The sequence below is a fragment of the Diabrotica virgifera genome, chromosome 5, assembly GCF_917563875.1.
Source record: "Diabrotica virgifera virgifera chromosome 5, PGI_DIABVI_V3a".
In the NCBI taxonomy this organism is placed as follows: Eukaryota; Metazoa; Arthropoda; class Insecta; order Coleoptera; family Chrysomelidae; genus Diabrotica; species Diabrotica virgifera.
In genome coordinates this window covers 118514773-118532326 of record NC_065447.1, presented here as the reverse complement: position 1 = coordinate 118532326, position 17554 = coordinate 118514773, and the positions used below count along the sequence as shown (strand labels likewise).

The 17554-nt window shown below is 34.2% G+C and overlaps 1 protein-coding gene across 1 annotated transcript in view; it reads right to left on the bottom strand.

Annotated features, from left to right (window-relative positions):
- Positions 1-17554, bottom strand: part of LOC126884313 (DNA polymerase epsilon catalytic subunit 1) — a 263412-nt gene that overhangs the window by 177090 nt on the left and 68768 nt on the right. Inside the window, exon 11 of the mRNA XM_050650251.1 lies at positions 10043-10216. Within this exon, the coding sequence (XP_050506208.1) occupies positions 10043-10216 (174 nt within the window). The remainder of the gene's footprint in view (positions 1-10042; positions 10217-17554) is intronic.

Sequence of the window (17554 nt, the reverse complement as noted above, 5' to 3'; positions counted from 1 at the left end):
TGAGATATTTGAAATTAAAAGTCACACTAATTTTTTTCTTTGTTTTTCACCCCTGTAACTTATTAAAATAAACATTATAAAAGTGTTCAGGGACTTTCGGCCTCGGTAATAACGTAATCTTTCATTCTGCGTTTAAATTTTTCAAAAATATTTATTAGTTTTCTCAGAATTCGAAAAAAAAATTAATACATTTAAAACACATTGAACATTTTGACAGGCGACATTTTGCGCTTATGCCCTTAAAGCATCAAGTGGGTGGTTGAGCCATTTGACCAGGCATGAAATTACGTGTGGAAAAATTTGCGGTAAAGCGAAGAGTATTTCCAAAGAAGTTACCGACAACTGGTTGAATTCATGGCCTGCAAAGACAAAATTACAGTGACGACAATGTTTTCAATACCGACGAGCTGGGACTTTTTTTAAACTTACTCCAGATAAGACCCTCAAATTAAAAAAATGAACTTTATATAGGTGGAAAGTTATCAAAAGAAAGGGTAACTGTACTCGCGTGTGTTAACATGTCCGGTTCCGAAAAAAGGAAGTTACTCGTCATCGGGAAATCTCAAAAACTACGATGTTTCAGAGGTGTGAATCAGCTTCCTGTCACATATAAATAAATTTAAGAAAAAATCGTGGATGACAGCAGAGATTTTTAGTGGAGAACTTTTGAAGTGAGACAGAGAGTTGAGACATCGAAAGATTCTTTTAATTGTTGACAATTGTACAGCCCATCCTAAAGTTAACGGTTTAAAAAACATTCAACTTCTTTTCTTACCCCCAAATGGCACATCTGTTCTGCAACCGGATCAAGGCATCATAAGGTCCCTTAAATTTCACTACAGAAAACTTTTAGTTAAGCGGATCGTGATTCACAAAGCCTGGTCACTCGTAGAGAAAAAAACAATCAGAAAATGTTTTGGTCATGCGGGGTGGACAGAGACTGAGGTAGAAAACGAAGAAGATGAATATCCTTTAGCAGAGTGGTTGAGTTTACAACAGCGAGGTCAAGGGGAACTAACCCAACTAAACAATGATGACGAGTTTTCTGAATTCATCGCCATTACTAAAATTAGTAAAAATATCGATAGTAAAATTATCGCGATGAACATGCCCTTGTCAGGGAGTATAGAAAAATTAACGCCGATTCTGTGCTCCGCTCTCACGTTCGTATTAACGACAGAGACATAAGTAGGCTTTGCTCAAGAAAAAACCCTCTGGATTCTGCAAGGATACTAATTGAAAGGAATTTCGAAATAACAGACCGTTGGCAAGAAGATTGGGAGACGAATGCTCCACCTGACATCCGGAATATGCCATGTATTACAAGCAAGCCAGAGGGTTTCAATCAATCAAGACGGATCTGGGCGACACTTAACAGAATTAGAACCAACTGTGGTAGGTGCTCTGATTCACTTTTTAGATGGGGAAAAATACCTTCTCCAAATTGCGATTGCTGTGCTGAGAGACAAACGATTAAGCACTTGCTGGAGGAATGCCCCATCAGATCGTACAGTGGCAATCGGTGAGATTTTTTAGTGGCGACCAATGAGTCAATTGAATATATTTCCCAACTAAATTTTCGATTATAAAAAATTTATTATTATTTATAATGTATTGTTATCTTTATTTGTATACAAAAACTGTTTATTTAGCGTATGGACTTTCTCAGTACGATAAATACACAAATATAATATATATACATATATACACACATATATATATATATAGTATTTTTACTACAAAAACGTTATTACGTAGGTCAAAATTTTTGACGTAAGAGAACTGTCAAAACATTAGAATGTGACTTTTCATTATTGCTATGTTTATTAATAAACACGGCAATAATGAAAAGTCACATTCTAATGTTTTGACAGTTCTCTTACGTCAAAAATTTTGACCTACGTAATAACGTTTTTGTAGTAAAAATACTATACACATATACACATATATTATTCAAACACCAAAACATAATGAATGAATCTAAATATTAATGTCCAATTTACATAGCCATTCAATTGCATCTGGGGAGCATTCCACAAAGTCCTGGAGGTTTCCACGGTAGGCCCGATTTAGGCAATCTGAAACACAATGACTTATGGTCTGTCTAAGCGATCCACAATCACACTGTGGACTTTCTGCACGACCCCATTTGAACAGAGAATCAGCACATTTACCATGTCCGGTACGTATGCGATTAAGCCTCGTCCAGGTGGGCCGGGGCAGACCCGATCCGATGAAACCCTGGGTTGGGGTGGATATCTGAATATAGTCTGCTGCTATTGTTGGCATCCATCTTGTGGACCATTGCCTTTGTATATCATAGGAATCACCAATTGTTCGGGCAGTTCTGATTGGAGGATTTCTAGACCTCAGTCGCTGGTGCTCTTTTGAGATGTCTGGTATGTCTTGATGGATTGGTAATTGTATGTTGGCTACAATTTTCTGATACTCTCTCACTAATGCTGCTGTACGGCGTAGATCTGGTGGGGCAATATTGCTCAAAGTAGGCAGCCATCTCACTGGGGTTGATTTTATTGTTCCAGTGATTAATCTCATGGTTTGATTAAGTTGGACGTCGATTTTGTTTGTATGTGCACTATTTAACCATACTGGTGCACAATATTCTGCCACTGAAAAAAAACCAAAGCTAGAGCAGAGGTCCGAAGAGTATCTGCAGAAGCACCCCAAGTTGTTCCAGCAAGTTTTGTTATTATATTATTTCTTGTTCTCAGTTTACCGGCTGCGTTTGTAAGATGGCTTTTGAAGGTGAGTGTTCTATCAAGTGTGATGCCTAGATATTTGGGGTTGTTGTTATGTTTGATAGCTGCATCATTTAGAGTTACATTGAGGGTATCGCCCGCAAGTTGGTTCGACAGGTGAAAGAGACAGGTTTCAGTTTTGCTTGTGTTAGGACGTAAGCGCCAGTTCTTAAAATAGTTACTAAGTGTAGTTAGGTCCTCGTTTAGAGCTCGTTCTCCAGCTTCCTTACTATTATCTTGGAAGCCAATGGCCAGGTCGTCTGCATAAGCGAATTTTCTCGATTTTGTTTCAGGTATATCCGCCGTATAAAGGTTAAATAATAAAGGAGCTAGCACTGAGCCTTGAGGTAAGCCGTTGTTAAGTTTTCTAACGCTACTTCGTGCATCATTTATATATACCTGAAACAGTCTGTTAGTTAGTAGATTGTTTATCAGCTGACAAGTTTTGAGACAGGGTATGATTTTCATCAACTTATAAATAAGGCCCTCTCTCCACACAGTGTCATAGGCAGCCGTAAGGTCTATAAATGTTATGGCAGATTTTTCACGTCTTTCAAAGCCAGCTTCGATGAATGTAGTTAAGGACAGCACTTGGTCACAACAGCTTCGTCCTTTTCTAAATCCAGCTTGCTCAATTGGTACAGCGTCCTCAATGGTGTTACATATTCTATTATATAAGAGTCGTTCTAGTAATTTATAACAGCAACTGAGTAAGGCGATAGGCCGGTAACTTTCAGGCAGCTTGTTGTCTTTGCCAGGCTTCTGGATTGCGATAATTTTTGTTCTTTTAAATTCTGGGGGAAGCATAGCTGTAGTCACAATGTCGCTAAAGAATTCTTTGAGCCATTGTCTTGTTTTTGTACCAGTGTGGACTATAAACTCAGGATATATTCCATCGAAACCAGCTGCTTTTCCCGTTTTGGTTTGGTTAAGCGCTTCGTTTATTTCATCCAATGAGAAGGCACGTGAGTATTCTGATGTTGTGGGGGTATTTGATTTAAGTTGTTTAAGAGCTTTTTTTACCATCGATGTATGAGTTTTCTCAGATGGAGCTCGAGAGTTCTCAATTATTCTATTGGCTATCTTATTTGGCTCAATTGTTGATTTGTTTAAGTGTTGTGCTCTGCTTGCTTCGCCCAGTTTGCGGATCAGTCCCCATGCCTTCCGACTGGAACGGGAGAAATCAATATGTTCTACGGTAGATTTCCATTTATTAAGTCTAGTTGAATCCAGTGACTTGAGTAAGTTGTCACCGATTTCGGGATCTTCTGATTTCAAAAATTCTTCATATAGTTTTTGGCTTTCTTCCGTCCAGCCTGGGATGTACTCCTTTCGAAAACCTCGGGGGATATGTTTTTTGGCGATAGAGATAACCATTCCTAAAAAACGGTGGTAATTGTTGGCCTTTGGGTCAATGAAGCGAATGCAGGTGTCCAGCTCTTTGGTGTATTCAGGCCAATTTGCTTTGTTAAAATTCCAACGGGGTCTCGGCGTGGATTCAACGATAGAAATTTGTATGCCTATTTCGATTATGACAGGTCGATGTTGGCTGCGAGGGAAACTAGGCAGTACAGTTCGGGAGCTTGGGAGTGGTTGTAACTGTGAGTTACTCGAAACCCAGCATAGATCAGGGTTGTAGCCTTTGCGCCATCTTCTAGAAAAGAAAGTAGGTTTATCTTTTAGACTATGGATAAGGTGGATATTGTTTTCTTCGGCCCACTCCAGGAGTTTTTCCCCATTTTCATCATTGTTTTCATACCCCCATTTGTTGTGGTGACTGTTAAAGTCCCCTATGTAAACTGTAGGTTGGTTGTCCTCAGTTTTGATTACATTTGTTGGCCATTTAGTTAATGGTGGTTTGTAGATGTTCTTTATGGTTATGTCATTCACTTTTGTAGAGATTATGGATACACTATTTTCGCAGCTGCAGTCCTTCACCTTGGAATTTTGTATACTGTTATTCACGTAAGTTGCAGTTCCGTAAACATTGCTGTAAGTGGCTCCAATCATGCTATATCTCGGAATTTTACCCCTCTTAAGAAGCTCGGTTTCTGATGGTGCGTGAGTTTCTTGAATAGCTATGACGTCAACGTTATTTTCTATTAGTATTTTTGAAAGAAATTCAGATTTTGATCTACTAATTCCCTCTATGTTTATTTGACATATACGGAGGGTTGGTCCGATACGTCTCGTCAAATGGTGTTGATAAACACCTTTGTAGTTTTCCATATTCCTATATGGAGATTCCTTTCCTTGCTTTTCTTTATCGTACTGGTTGCCAGGAGAGCTTAGCGGCTAGTTTGGCGTCCAAAAATTGATAGACCATTTAGCGTTACCCAGGGTGCACCACGTGGAGGCGATCTATCATTACACCCCTGTGAATATAGCCATACGCTAAATAAAAAACTAAATAAATTATCGCGGAAGTAATAAATTCGCCGGAGGAGCGCGTTATCGTCAGTGACGACAGTGATGAAGATTGAGGAGACAATCGCGGTGAATCTACGCAAGAAGTTCCTAACAGACAAGATGTGGAAAGTGCTTTAAACGTTGTAAGAAACTTTATCCAAGGACAAAACGCAAATGAAGAAGCATACAACTGTTTCACATCTTTAGAAAATATGATAGATGGAATGATACTGAAAATTTTAAAGCAGTCAAAAATGACCGACTTCTTCCAATTTCAGCAGCAATAGTTTATGTTAGGTATCTTGAAAATAACGTTTGTACATATGTAGTTGGAAAAAAATGTAAGTACAGATTTTTTGTTTTAATGTATTTCATTGTAAATAAAAGTAAAAAACTCTTTATTGTTTGAATCTATATCATGGACAATAAAAGTAAATAACTCTTTCAAAAGCGCCATTCAAACAATATTTAGCATTTTATATTACTCCGAATGGCTTCACTATAGGAAGTAAATATTTTAAAAAACTATATATTCATATGTATGCACAATATTGTTGTCTGATATAACGAGGTAATTGGTCCGCCATTTCAGTTCTCGTTATAGAGGGATTCTACTGTATTATCACTTACTATGCTAAAAATATAGTTTTAGATATTTAACCGCTAAAAGATTTTTAATAGCCCAGTAAATGACCGTTTTGGAGTGTAATTTTCAGAGTCAACTCCGAATTGAATGAAAATTGGGTTTTTCGGTTCTACTTACCCTCCTGTTCAAAGTTGGACTTGTGCCGTTGGTTGCTTTTACTTCTCGGGGGTGAAAAACATACGTTTAAGGTAAGTCCGGAAATGTTTAAATTGACTAAATCTAAGTAACTTTTGTTCTATAGAGTTTTTTTAACTAAGTTAATTTTTTGAGTTATTTGCGAGTGAAAATGTGTATTTTTCAACAAAAAAAAAAAAAAGATTTCAGGCGGTTTTTCGCAAATAATAAGTCAAAAAGTATGTATTTTATCGAAAAAAATATTCTTAGTGAAAATTTAGCTTATAAGAAAAGGAAAAAATAGTGTATTGATGAAGTCTATAAACCCAGTAAAATTAAAGTTGTAGCTCAAGAAAAATACGTTTTTATTCGTCAAATTCCAAATCGAATATTTCAGCGTGAAATAACCAAAAAATTAAGCAACTTTAAGGAAAAACATTAAAACTTTTTGAAGTGTTTAAAAAAGCTTTATTTTTATTTTTTATAAAAGTTTCTAGCATCAAAACTCAGCGAGTTACGCTCAAAATTAAGTTGGCACCTTTTTTTTGATAGAAAAAATCATGAAAAACTCCCCCCTATTTGGCATCCTAAATAAATCTTTACCGCTTACCATTTACTTTATATGTATGTCTATTGTTTATACGATCTGTCTGTTTGACCGGTTGGAATTGCCTATTTTGGAAACAAATTGGTCTTATAGAAAAAAAGTTTGTTCTAAAAATTTTGGAAAAAATCCCTTTTTTTCAAAATAGAGATTTTGCTTTTATAAATATGCTAGTTTCATTTTGTTTTTCTGTAAGACAAAAATTGGTTAAGATATGGCTGTTCAAAGTTTGCGTAAACTCCTGATTGACTCGTTCAAGCCCTTTCAACTATAACCCTTTCAAAAATAAGCACTTTAAACCTATGAAACTTACATACCTATGTATCATATTATAAAGAATACATAAGTAAAGTAAATTGTTTGTAAAGCGGTATCGGTTAATTTCATTTGGGGTTCTAAATAGGGAGAAATTTTCATGATTTTTTTATTACCAAAAAAAGGGAGCCAACATTAATTTGAGCGTAACTCGCTTAATTTTGATGCTAGAAACTTTTGTAAAAAAAAACAAAGCTTTTTTTAAACACTTTAAAAAAAGGTTTAAATGGGTTTTTCCTGAAAAGTGTTTCATTTCTTGGTTGAACGTTGAAATATTGAAAATTATGAAAACTTCAACGTTGAAATATTCGATTTGGAATTTGACGAATAAGAACTTATTTTTCATGAGTTACAACTTTGCTTTTGCAGGGTCTATAGACATTTTTTTCATGAGTACACAACTTTTTTCGTTTTTTTTTCTATGCTAAATTTTTGCTAAGAATATTTTTTTTATGAAATACTTTGTATTTCAAAATTGTATTTTGTTTTGTATTTTTGCAAAAAAAACCGCCCGAAAACGTGTTTTTTGTCGAAAAATAAATATTCTCAATCATAAATAACTCGAAAAGTATTGACTTAATTAAAAAACTATATAGAACGAAAGTTGCTTAGAATTAGTCAATTTATCCATTTCTGGACTTATTTTAAACGCGCATTTTTTCACCACCGAGAAGGGATGACTGTCACCCCTCAAGTAAAAGCAACCAACGGCACAAGTTCAACTTTTGTTGTACTGTTAAAATGTACTGGGCTATAAACAGTTTTAACCCTTTGAATGCTGATGCCATCTAAGGACGTCATACCGTTACTACTGCCGAGTGCGCATGACGTCTTCAGGCGTAATATGCAGATATGCACAACATTCGTTTAGAGGTTAGTATTTGTTTGATTTTGACTGAAACAAGTTATATTTCTATGGAGTACGTAGGTAAAAGTGTATTTACAACGTCAGTGTAGATTCATTCAAAGCCAAGCTTGGATAGTTATGTTATAGTGGAAGTTATGGAAACCGTGAAAGACAGAGTCATTGATGAAGACACCTGGAGAGATAGAAAAAGATGGCGATCGAAATGCGAGAAGCAGCAGAAGCTGTAGGGCCCTCGCTTATACATACAGTTTAGATTCATAATATTATGGATGAAGCAATTCCAGGGCCATCTCGACCAAAACACTACAATGTAAATGTAGCGAAAAATCGAGTGAGCACTCAGGTCGCTTTAGGTATATTTCGTCAGCAATGAAAGGGTTAAGTAAAGTAAATTATAAAGCGATATACAGGGAGTTTCATTAATAATTGTCCATATAGTAACTGGAGAAACCTTAGCACAAAATACGAAGATTTCACCTAAAACACTTTAATAAAATGTGGTTCCTTAATGAGTTACAGGGTGTTTTATCTAAAAATTTAAAAACTATTTTTGCTCAGCATTTTAAAACTATTCGACGTATCCTTTTCATACTTGGCAGAAAGTGTGACTAAATTATGATAAACAAACGTTTCTAGCTGCTACCAGAGGCGTACGACAGGGGATGGAGAATGGTTGACCCTTCTCAAATTCTACGCCACTGAAGGAATTACTATTTTAGTGCCATTTTTAGATTCTACAATACTTTCTACGTAAATAATATACTCTTCATTGGTAACGATCAAGTCATTAGTTTTCGAGATATTCGAGGTTAAATATGAAACGGCACAGTTATTTTGATTAATTTATGTTTATGATATCATTCATATGATTAAAATTTCAAAAATTATTTATACCCAGTACTTTAAAACTATTTGGCGTATCCCTATCATACTTAGCAGAAAGTGTAGGTACTGTACACCCTACTAAATTAAGATAAATTAAACGTTTCTAGCTACTACCAGAGGCGTACGACAGGGGCTAGTGGCTGGTTGACCCTTCCCAAATTCTACGCCACTGACGAAATTGCTATTTTAGTGTATTTTTTTGGTTTTTCAATACTTTTTATGTAAATAATATACTCTTCATTCGTAACGATAAAATGATCAGTTTTCGAGATATTTGAAATTAAAAATGAAGCGACCCAATACACTGATCAAAATAACCGTGTCGTTTCATTTTTAATTTTAAATATCTCGAAAAATAATGACTTTATCGTTGCGAATGAAGAGTATATTATTTTCATAGAAAGTATTGGATAATCCAAAAATTGAACTAAAATAGCAATTTCGCCAGTGGCGTGGAAATTGGAAAGGGTCAACCATTCACTTTCCCCCCTCGTACGCCTCTGGTAATAGCCATAAACGTTTGTTTAACATAATTTAGTAGTTTGTACAGTACCTATACTTCCTGCCAAGTATGAAAAGGATACGTCGAATAGTTTTAAAATGCTGAGCTTAAATTTTTAGATAAAACACCCTGTAACTCAGTAAGGAACCACATTTTATTAAAGTGTTTTAGGTTAAATCTTCGTATTTTGTGCTAAAGTTTCTCCAGTTACTATATGGACAATTATTAATGAAACACCCTGTATACGCACCCCATCGCCGGTGTATACAAACACCTTTGAAACTTTAGTAACGTCATAAATTCTACATTTGTACTCTTTGGTAAAACTTGGACGTCGAAACGAAAATCATTTTTTTGGTAAAATTGTGGCTTATTTCCCATTGAAAATAGTTGTTTTTTACGTAAACAATCGAACTTTTCACAAAGTACATAATAAAACATGTCATTGGGAGTATTGGGATTACTGTTCGATACACTGTTGCTTCTTTCATTTTCAACTTATAATTTCATGTAAGATCTAATTTGTCATCCCATTAGCAAACCTTTAACTTATGAGCGACAAATACAGAAAAATTATTGGTCAATATTGCAAATATGTAGTCAGACGGTAAACTTTTTATTGTATTTAATAAAAGTTCTAGGTATCCTTTCTTATAACGCTTCTCGAAGAATATTATAATCGCTACTTTTAAATTAATTTCAGTTAATTTGTTAATCGATGATCTGATACTTTTGATTCTTTTTAATCTCTTCTTATATCTGTAAATTAAGTTCGGCAGCTATTTTGTTTAGAAACGTCTATAAACCGTATAGTAGAATCCCCATATAGTAATAACTAATAATAAATATATCAAGGAAGGTTTAATATTTTACATTCTGATTTTATGAAGTTGTCATTTTTAAAATTGAAATCTGTTTGAATTTTTAAAATAAAACTTACCCTCTTCTCATTACGTAGCCGTAAAACGAGTTAAGGATGCATTTATGTGCCAGCTGCAGTGAGTCATACAAAACTTCTCGATTTTTGGCAGATTTAATTTCTGATGCGTCACCACCTTTAACAGCATCGGACACAGCTTGTTTTGCTTTTTTTGACAAACCTTTGTATTCATATCTGAAAAATAAAATATGTTACACATTTAAGTCCTTAAACTATACAAAGAATTTTAAGATATATAAAACAAGACATTTTGTTTCCTAAAATTTCCGTCAAATAATTCTAAAATGTGGATATTAAACCCAGTATTTCCTTCTTGTGCTCGAATAACAGCTCTTATACTTAATGGCATAGACTAGATCAAAGCAGCAATCTCGTTTTGCGGTATTTGTTCCGATTTGTTAACCAGACCACACGTTCTTCCAGACATTCCCTAATGTACCTATCAGCGTTAAGGCTACCTCCCCTAACATAACAAGATCTGTGCTTCCAAAAAATGCCGCTCCGTACCATTATATCTCCACCACCAAACTATACTCTAGGTTCTAGGTTCTGTAAACCAATTCTGTTTTTCCAATCTCCCATATCTCAATATGCATGGACATGAGAGAAATCCAAGCGTTATTTTCGATAAGATGCGTCCAATAAAGGGCAAGGTGATAAATTTTGTTTGCTTATTTTTCTGCGTACGGTATCACGTGAATGGTACCATGAACATCTTCCAGTCCCCTATACTTGATTTTTTTACCAAGAGGAGTAAACTAAAAAGATAGATTCACACCCAAGAAAGTTACTAAAAAAGTCACCAAATTAATCTTCTTTTTTCGTTGATCATATCAGCTTTCGATGATAATCCATACATATTATATTATACTAACACATCGCTAAAGAGTTCTAAAAACAACTGTTTTTATATAAAAGTAGACTAAAAATCTAAAAATTAAAGGAATAATGCAGAAAACACAAAAAATCGCCGATATACTTGGTTAACCTATATAATGACGGAAGTGCCAAAATTTCATATTGTCATTAGTGTCAAAATTTAACAACAGTGGAGTAAACTTGCCTGCGGTTGGACCAATTAGAAACACGCATTACGGCGCGGTAAATTTGAATCACTCCTCTTGGTTAAAAAACAAACAATAGTCAATGCTGTAGCAGTAACTGTCCGTACTAGAATTATTTGATGTCTAAGAAACCGATCTTCCAGGGTGTTTGTTGCCCTTGGTCTCTCCTTTCAAGGTATTTTTAAGTAAGAACCAGTTTCTCGATACCTTTGTGAATCATTGGATATTATACGTTGCGGAAATCCAAGTGTTTCTTCGATATACAGAATGGAATGTCCATCATTATGCTGCAGAATGTTGCAGAACAATAGCTTGCGCTACTTGATCTTGCCTCATTGTCAATTAATCTGTTATTAAAAACAATTTTCTTTCAAAATATTCGATTTATCGAGAGCACCTTAATCAAAAACTATTTTAAACTTTCTTTTCATTCACGAAAAATGGCAAACTTCAAAAAGCGAATGGATAAAGCTAACTTATATTTTGTCTAATGCCATCTACCTGTCCACACTAGCACACAACTTATATTATACACGACAATTTAACAAAACTAAAAGGAGAAAACAGGCAGTGTATATAAAAGAACGCTCTCATACATAAAACCAGACATACACTCACGAAAGCATCACGCACGCACACTGATGACTGAGTTGCCATCTACAACAGAGGTTCCCAACCAATGTACCGTGGCACACTGGTGTGTCCTGAAGTCCCTGTAGGTGTGCCGCGAAATTTTACCGTCTTTTCTACTAGTATTTACTTTTTTAATTTGCCGTGATAATAACTTTTACCGACTATTTTTCATTGAATAAAACTTCTGTTCTGCGCTTGTCTGCTGTTTCGATAGTTCAACACTCGACCAACAGAATGCGGTAGCAGCAGTATCGTATGCAGACGTGCGTTATTTCAACATATTACTGCTTGTGGAGATAGCGTTTGAAGATATATAGAGTCGAGATAAATAAGGGCATGCAGGGAAAGCAAGAAAACATCCTCACCTCTACTGATAAAATCAGTTCCTTCCAGCAAAAGCTTTTACTGTGGATAAAGAAAGTTGAAAATCAAGCCTCGTGGGACATGTTTGAGTTAACAAACAATTGCAATGTAGAACCAAATATGTCAGACCTTTTTTTTTGAAAAGTCTTAGTAAGCTGAATGACAATATCAAAAAGTATTTTCCCACCCGCGATACGTCATCAATGGACTGGGTGCGAAATTCACACATCGAGTTGACACAGCCTTCATCACTACTGATAAAGAGGGTGAACTGATAGATATAAAAAACGACCTTAAAACGTGGACTTAAACTTAAGTACAGTAAACTAGTTGAAGAAGCAGAGGGTCAGTAAAAACTGAAGAAAATTAAAGTTAATGTAGATGTTGCATCATTTTGGATTCCACTCTTCAATGAATATCCACTGGTCACAAAGAAAGCTATGACTCCAATAATACCGTTTTCAACTTTTTATATCTGTGAATCCGCTTTCTCGTTGATGAACGCCATCAAGAACAAAAATGGTTCACAGCTAAAATCTTGAGGACGACTTGAGGGTGTGCTTGTCTACAATACGTCCTATTCAGTGTTATACGTTAAGAATAGAACATTGCGCTTATGAAGATCAGTGTTCTCAAACCTCTCGGGTATGGGGAGCTACTCGACTGCCGATATATTATGATTCATTCTATCGAGTACGGCATGGCATTGGCGCGCTTCTATCATTCATAAGAAATACATGGGGTTATCTCGGCAATGTTCTATTCTTAGCGTGGAGCGCTGTATCTGTATAGAAAGGATTTAATAATGAAGGGTCACCAAGCATAAATATCGCATTAGATATGGTGTCACTATTTTTAATTAGACGAACATTCTGTTTTATACTCGATTATTTTTTATTATCAACTCGTCTCTTTAACACAAAATACATGTTTGTAAGTGCATTAAAATTTTGTTTTCTTAATTTTCCTAATTAGTTTCCATAATGAGCACAGCATTAACTCAATGAACTATGTTTTAAATGATATTTTTAAAGAAAGTAACATAGTAAAAAAATCACATAACAATACATTATGATTATACTAATAAGAGATTATTTACCCAACTGTGCCGTGGCTGAATGAGTTTTTAAGTAAGTGTGCCTCAAGCTAAACAAGGTTGGAAACCGCTGATCTACAAGATTGACTTCAGTTGTTAAATATCTTATTAATATTTTTTATCATTTATATAAAACTACGAAATGTTTTCATTGATTCTTAATTATTTTCTTCAAGTTACTTCTAAGTTATTATTATGAATTATAGAGAACATCTAATAAATTCATCTCAGATATACTGTTATTAAAACATAGTGTTAAATTGTTTTGCCAAGTCTTTTGTAGAGTATAATGTGATTCTAAGCTAATAAATGGGCTTTTATTGTTAGATTCAATTGCTACTGCATGGCGAACGGTGTGGCGGGCATTTATTTTTTGGGAAATCGGCTGTCCTCTTCTGATTGAACTAATTGGTACATTCTGTTAACATACAAATAATATAAAATTAGCATTCATGTTTCCTTTCCAATCTGTCCAATCTATTCTATATTATAGAAGATCTATTTTTGAGTATTGGTATATATGGCCTATATGTTCCAAAGAAGTTACAGGGAATTTTGTGATTCTTATTGTATACGCATGGATAAAAATATGAAAATTTTGAAATTATCATGTGAAATAAAAATTTTTATGCTGCAAGCCTTAGCTCGCCCAGTGTCATAGGAACAGGATTTCTTGTCCGAATGTTTTGTCGATTTCTTGTCCGAAAGTGTCATATATGTAAATGCTTGATCAGATTTAAATCTGATATGAGCTATATGGTGGTCAGTATAATCTTTTAAATTGAATCTCATCATGATAAGCCTTTACTACTCTAGCTAGGTCTGGATCCCGCATAAGAAAAAAAAAGTTGATTAATAGCAAGCTGAAAATTTGCTAAAAAATAAAAAATTAATATTTTTTAACCATGAAAAACTGAAGAAAAACGCGTGATATTTTCACAAATTTTTTTCAAATTTCCGTAAAATCTTTTTTTGTGAAATTTTTCACTAACGGTGGTAAATTGTCACGTAAGAAACCTTCCTTTTTAAAATGCCGTACGATTTTTGTGTTTCAGAGGTTCCAATCCTGAGATTAACTGTCCGCTGTCGGAACTACTTTTTTTCGAGGCCTCGAATTTGGCGCCCTCTACAATATTAGTGTACGTGCATAAATGAAAAAAAAATATTTTTTGTATTCTTTAAGAGTTAGATATTAATATGTAAAAAGTTTTATGTTCATTTTTAATAAAGGTTCTGAGAAGAAAAATCTTGAAAAAATGCTTATTTTTGGTCTTGTAAAGTGTAATAGTACCTTAATGGTGGAACAGGTTAAAGAATTGTTACCCTTTCATTAAACTCTCATGCAAAAATCAGACTGCTATTACTAACCAACATGATTCCTGTCATTTGACATGTTCTTCGTGTTCCACTCATTAAAATGCGCAGTTGGTGATAAACAACAGTCTGATTTTTTGCATGAGAGTTAAAATGAGTTTAATGAGCATGAGTTTAATGAAAGGGCAACAAATCAATTGCAAGTTCTGTCCGACAAAATACATCTGACGTTTTCGTAGTCTGACGTTCCAAATTTTTAACCTGTTCCACCATTAAAACTTCCCCTGTTCCAGTGTTCCCATATATCAAAGTTTGTCCGACTAGTCACCGTTAAACTATTAACAAATTTTCACCTTGCTGTTAATCAACTTTTTTTTCTTTTGCGGGATCCAGGCCTAAGCGACATGAGGACGTGCGTTATCATGCATTAACATCTGTCATATCCAATATAGCCGGCAACTAGCAAAATATGATTTTCTAACACGTTTTCAATGTACATGCCACCTGTCATTCGCCCAATCGCCTCTACAGTTTTTTACATTCTTTTGAAGCAATAGGTACCTCTACAGTTTTTTAACCTCTATATATGAGGTTACAACTGGCATACCGCTCGCCAACTCTTCTGTAGATGAAGTCTCGTCAATCTAGTTTCCATAACTGAATTTTGGTCTCATCTGTGAACAGAAAATTTTTCCACTGCTCGATAGTCCTATTAACATGTCCAATTAAAATATTCCATATTTTGACCATGGAGGCGATTGGGTGAATGACAGCTGCCATGTACTGTTACGATCATTGAATAGTTTACAGGCTTACGTATCTAGGAGCCGATCTTTTAAATTTTTACCTCGTTTAAACGCACCTTTTACGTCAAAGTGACGTTACTAGTGGTGTACCTAGAACAGGTTGATTAAAATTAAAAAATCAAAATAATATAAATATATTTTACAAAATTTAACAAAATGGAAAGTATAGAAAGAAGTTTTTTTGAATAAAATGGATTATGGTCTTAATAACGAAAATAAGGAAGTCTGGTTTTAAAATATCCATTTTATTTTAAATCTATCTATTTTATATTAAATAATGAAAAACAACGATAAATAATAAACAATAATTAATATTTGGTGGAAGCCCCATTATTGTTAATACAATTTTACAGTCTTCTGTTCATAGATAGCACCAATCCCCTCATGTTATAGTTAACAAGATCTTCCCATGCCTGCTCAATTGCTTCCCAAAATTCAATTCTATGCCGTGGTCTAAGGTTTTTTTCATTTAGTTTCTTTGTTAACTCTGCCCACACTTTTCCCATTTTCGACAGGGTTAAAGTCTGCACTCCGGAAAGGCCAAGGAAGAACAATAAAATGAGTTTCTTCCAGCCATTCTCGAACAATTCTACTCGTATGCAACGGGCAATTGTCATGTTGAAAGATGAAGTCGTTGTTGGGGAATCTCTAGATCACCAATGGCAACATTGTGTTCTAAAGAATATGTTTGTTGTGTAATCCTGTTAATTTTTCTTCTATACGATAACAAACGCCCGGGCCTTCAGCACTTATCCATCTCCATAGGTTGATCGAGAATCCTCCACTACTTCTTAAATGATGCGTATACAGGGTGATTGATTACTAGGGTAAAGCTCAATAGCTCCGCTATAGTAATACATAGCAATAAAAGTTAATAACAAAAATTTTAGCCACCTTTGAGCTTCACATTACAAAATTAGTTAGAATGTTACAGGGTGTTCGATAACACAGTGGCAGACCAAACTTATGTTTTTTTAAATGGAACACCCTATATTTTATTTTAAATTCGAAATCCTGTTAACTTCTCCACCACAAAAATATAAAGGTTTGTTATGTTATACAGGGTATTTACAAAGTTATAACCAATTTTATACGAAAATCGTAAGAAGTTCAACTCCCTGTATAAATAAAAATAAGCAAAACAACAATGGTTTATTAATGCCATATTTTTTTATTTATTGTCAAAATTTTTAAGAATTATTGATATTGCTAATTTTCTTTATATCAAATACAGGGTGAGTCAAAACGCAAGTACATTATTTTCTCAGTAATGTTAAATGGAACACCCTGTATTTTATATCATTATTGAAAAGTAACATTAACGTACTTTAATTTTTATATAACATTCCCTATGCCCAAATTTATTAGTTTTCGAGATATTTTCATTTTTCAGAGCAAATTATTTTAACAAAACAACAAAAATGCAACAAATAAACAAAGAAAATTAGTAATAAATTTTACAAAAAAACACACAAACACAAAATACAATATTTTGTGAAGACAATTAAACACTACTTTTGTATGTAAATGTAACAATGTAACAAATAAAGAACGAAACATAATTTATCAGTAATACATTTTGCAAAAAAACATGTTTGAAAAAATTAGAAGCTACTTTTAATAAAATATTTTTAATATTTAATTACATAAGGTGTTCAAAATTATCTCCTAACACATTTATGTACGCCTAAAAATGATCATTGAATGAGCTACTTACTCTACGGAGAGCATTTGTAAATTAACACATCGAAATACACTTTGTATTCTATTTTTCATCTCATCCCTTGTTGTTGGAGGTATTTTATAAACTTCATTGTTAACGTAGCCCCAAAAAAATCAGTCCAGTTTATTAAATTCTGGTGATTTGGGTGGCCACGCTATTGGTCCATTGAAAAATGAAAATATCTCGAAAACTAATAAATTTAGACAGAGGGAATGTTATCAAAAAATTAAAGTACGGTAATGGTACTTTTCAATAGTGATATAAAATACAGGGTGTTCCATTTAAAATTACTGAGAAAATAATGTACTTGCGTTTTGACTCACCCTGTATTTGATATAAAGAAAATTAGCAATATCGACCTAACTAATTTTGTAATGTGAAGCTCAACGGTGGCTAAAATTTTTGTTATTAACTTTTATTGCTATCTATTACTATAACGGAGCTATTGAGCTTTACCCTACTAATCAATCACCCTGTATTGTTCATCATGCCTATGATTTCTTGGCCTATAAA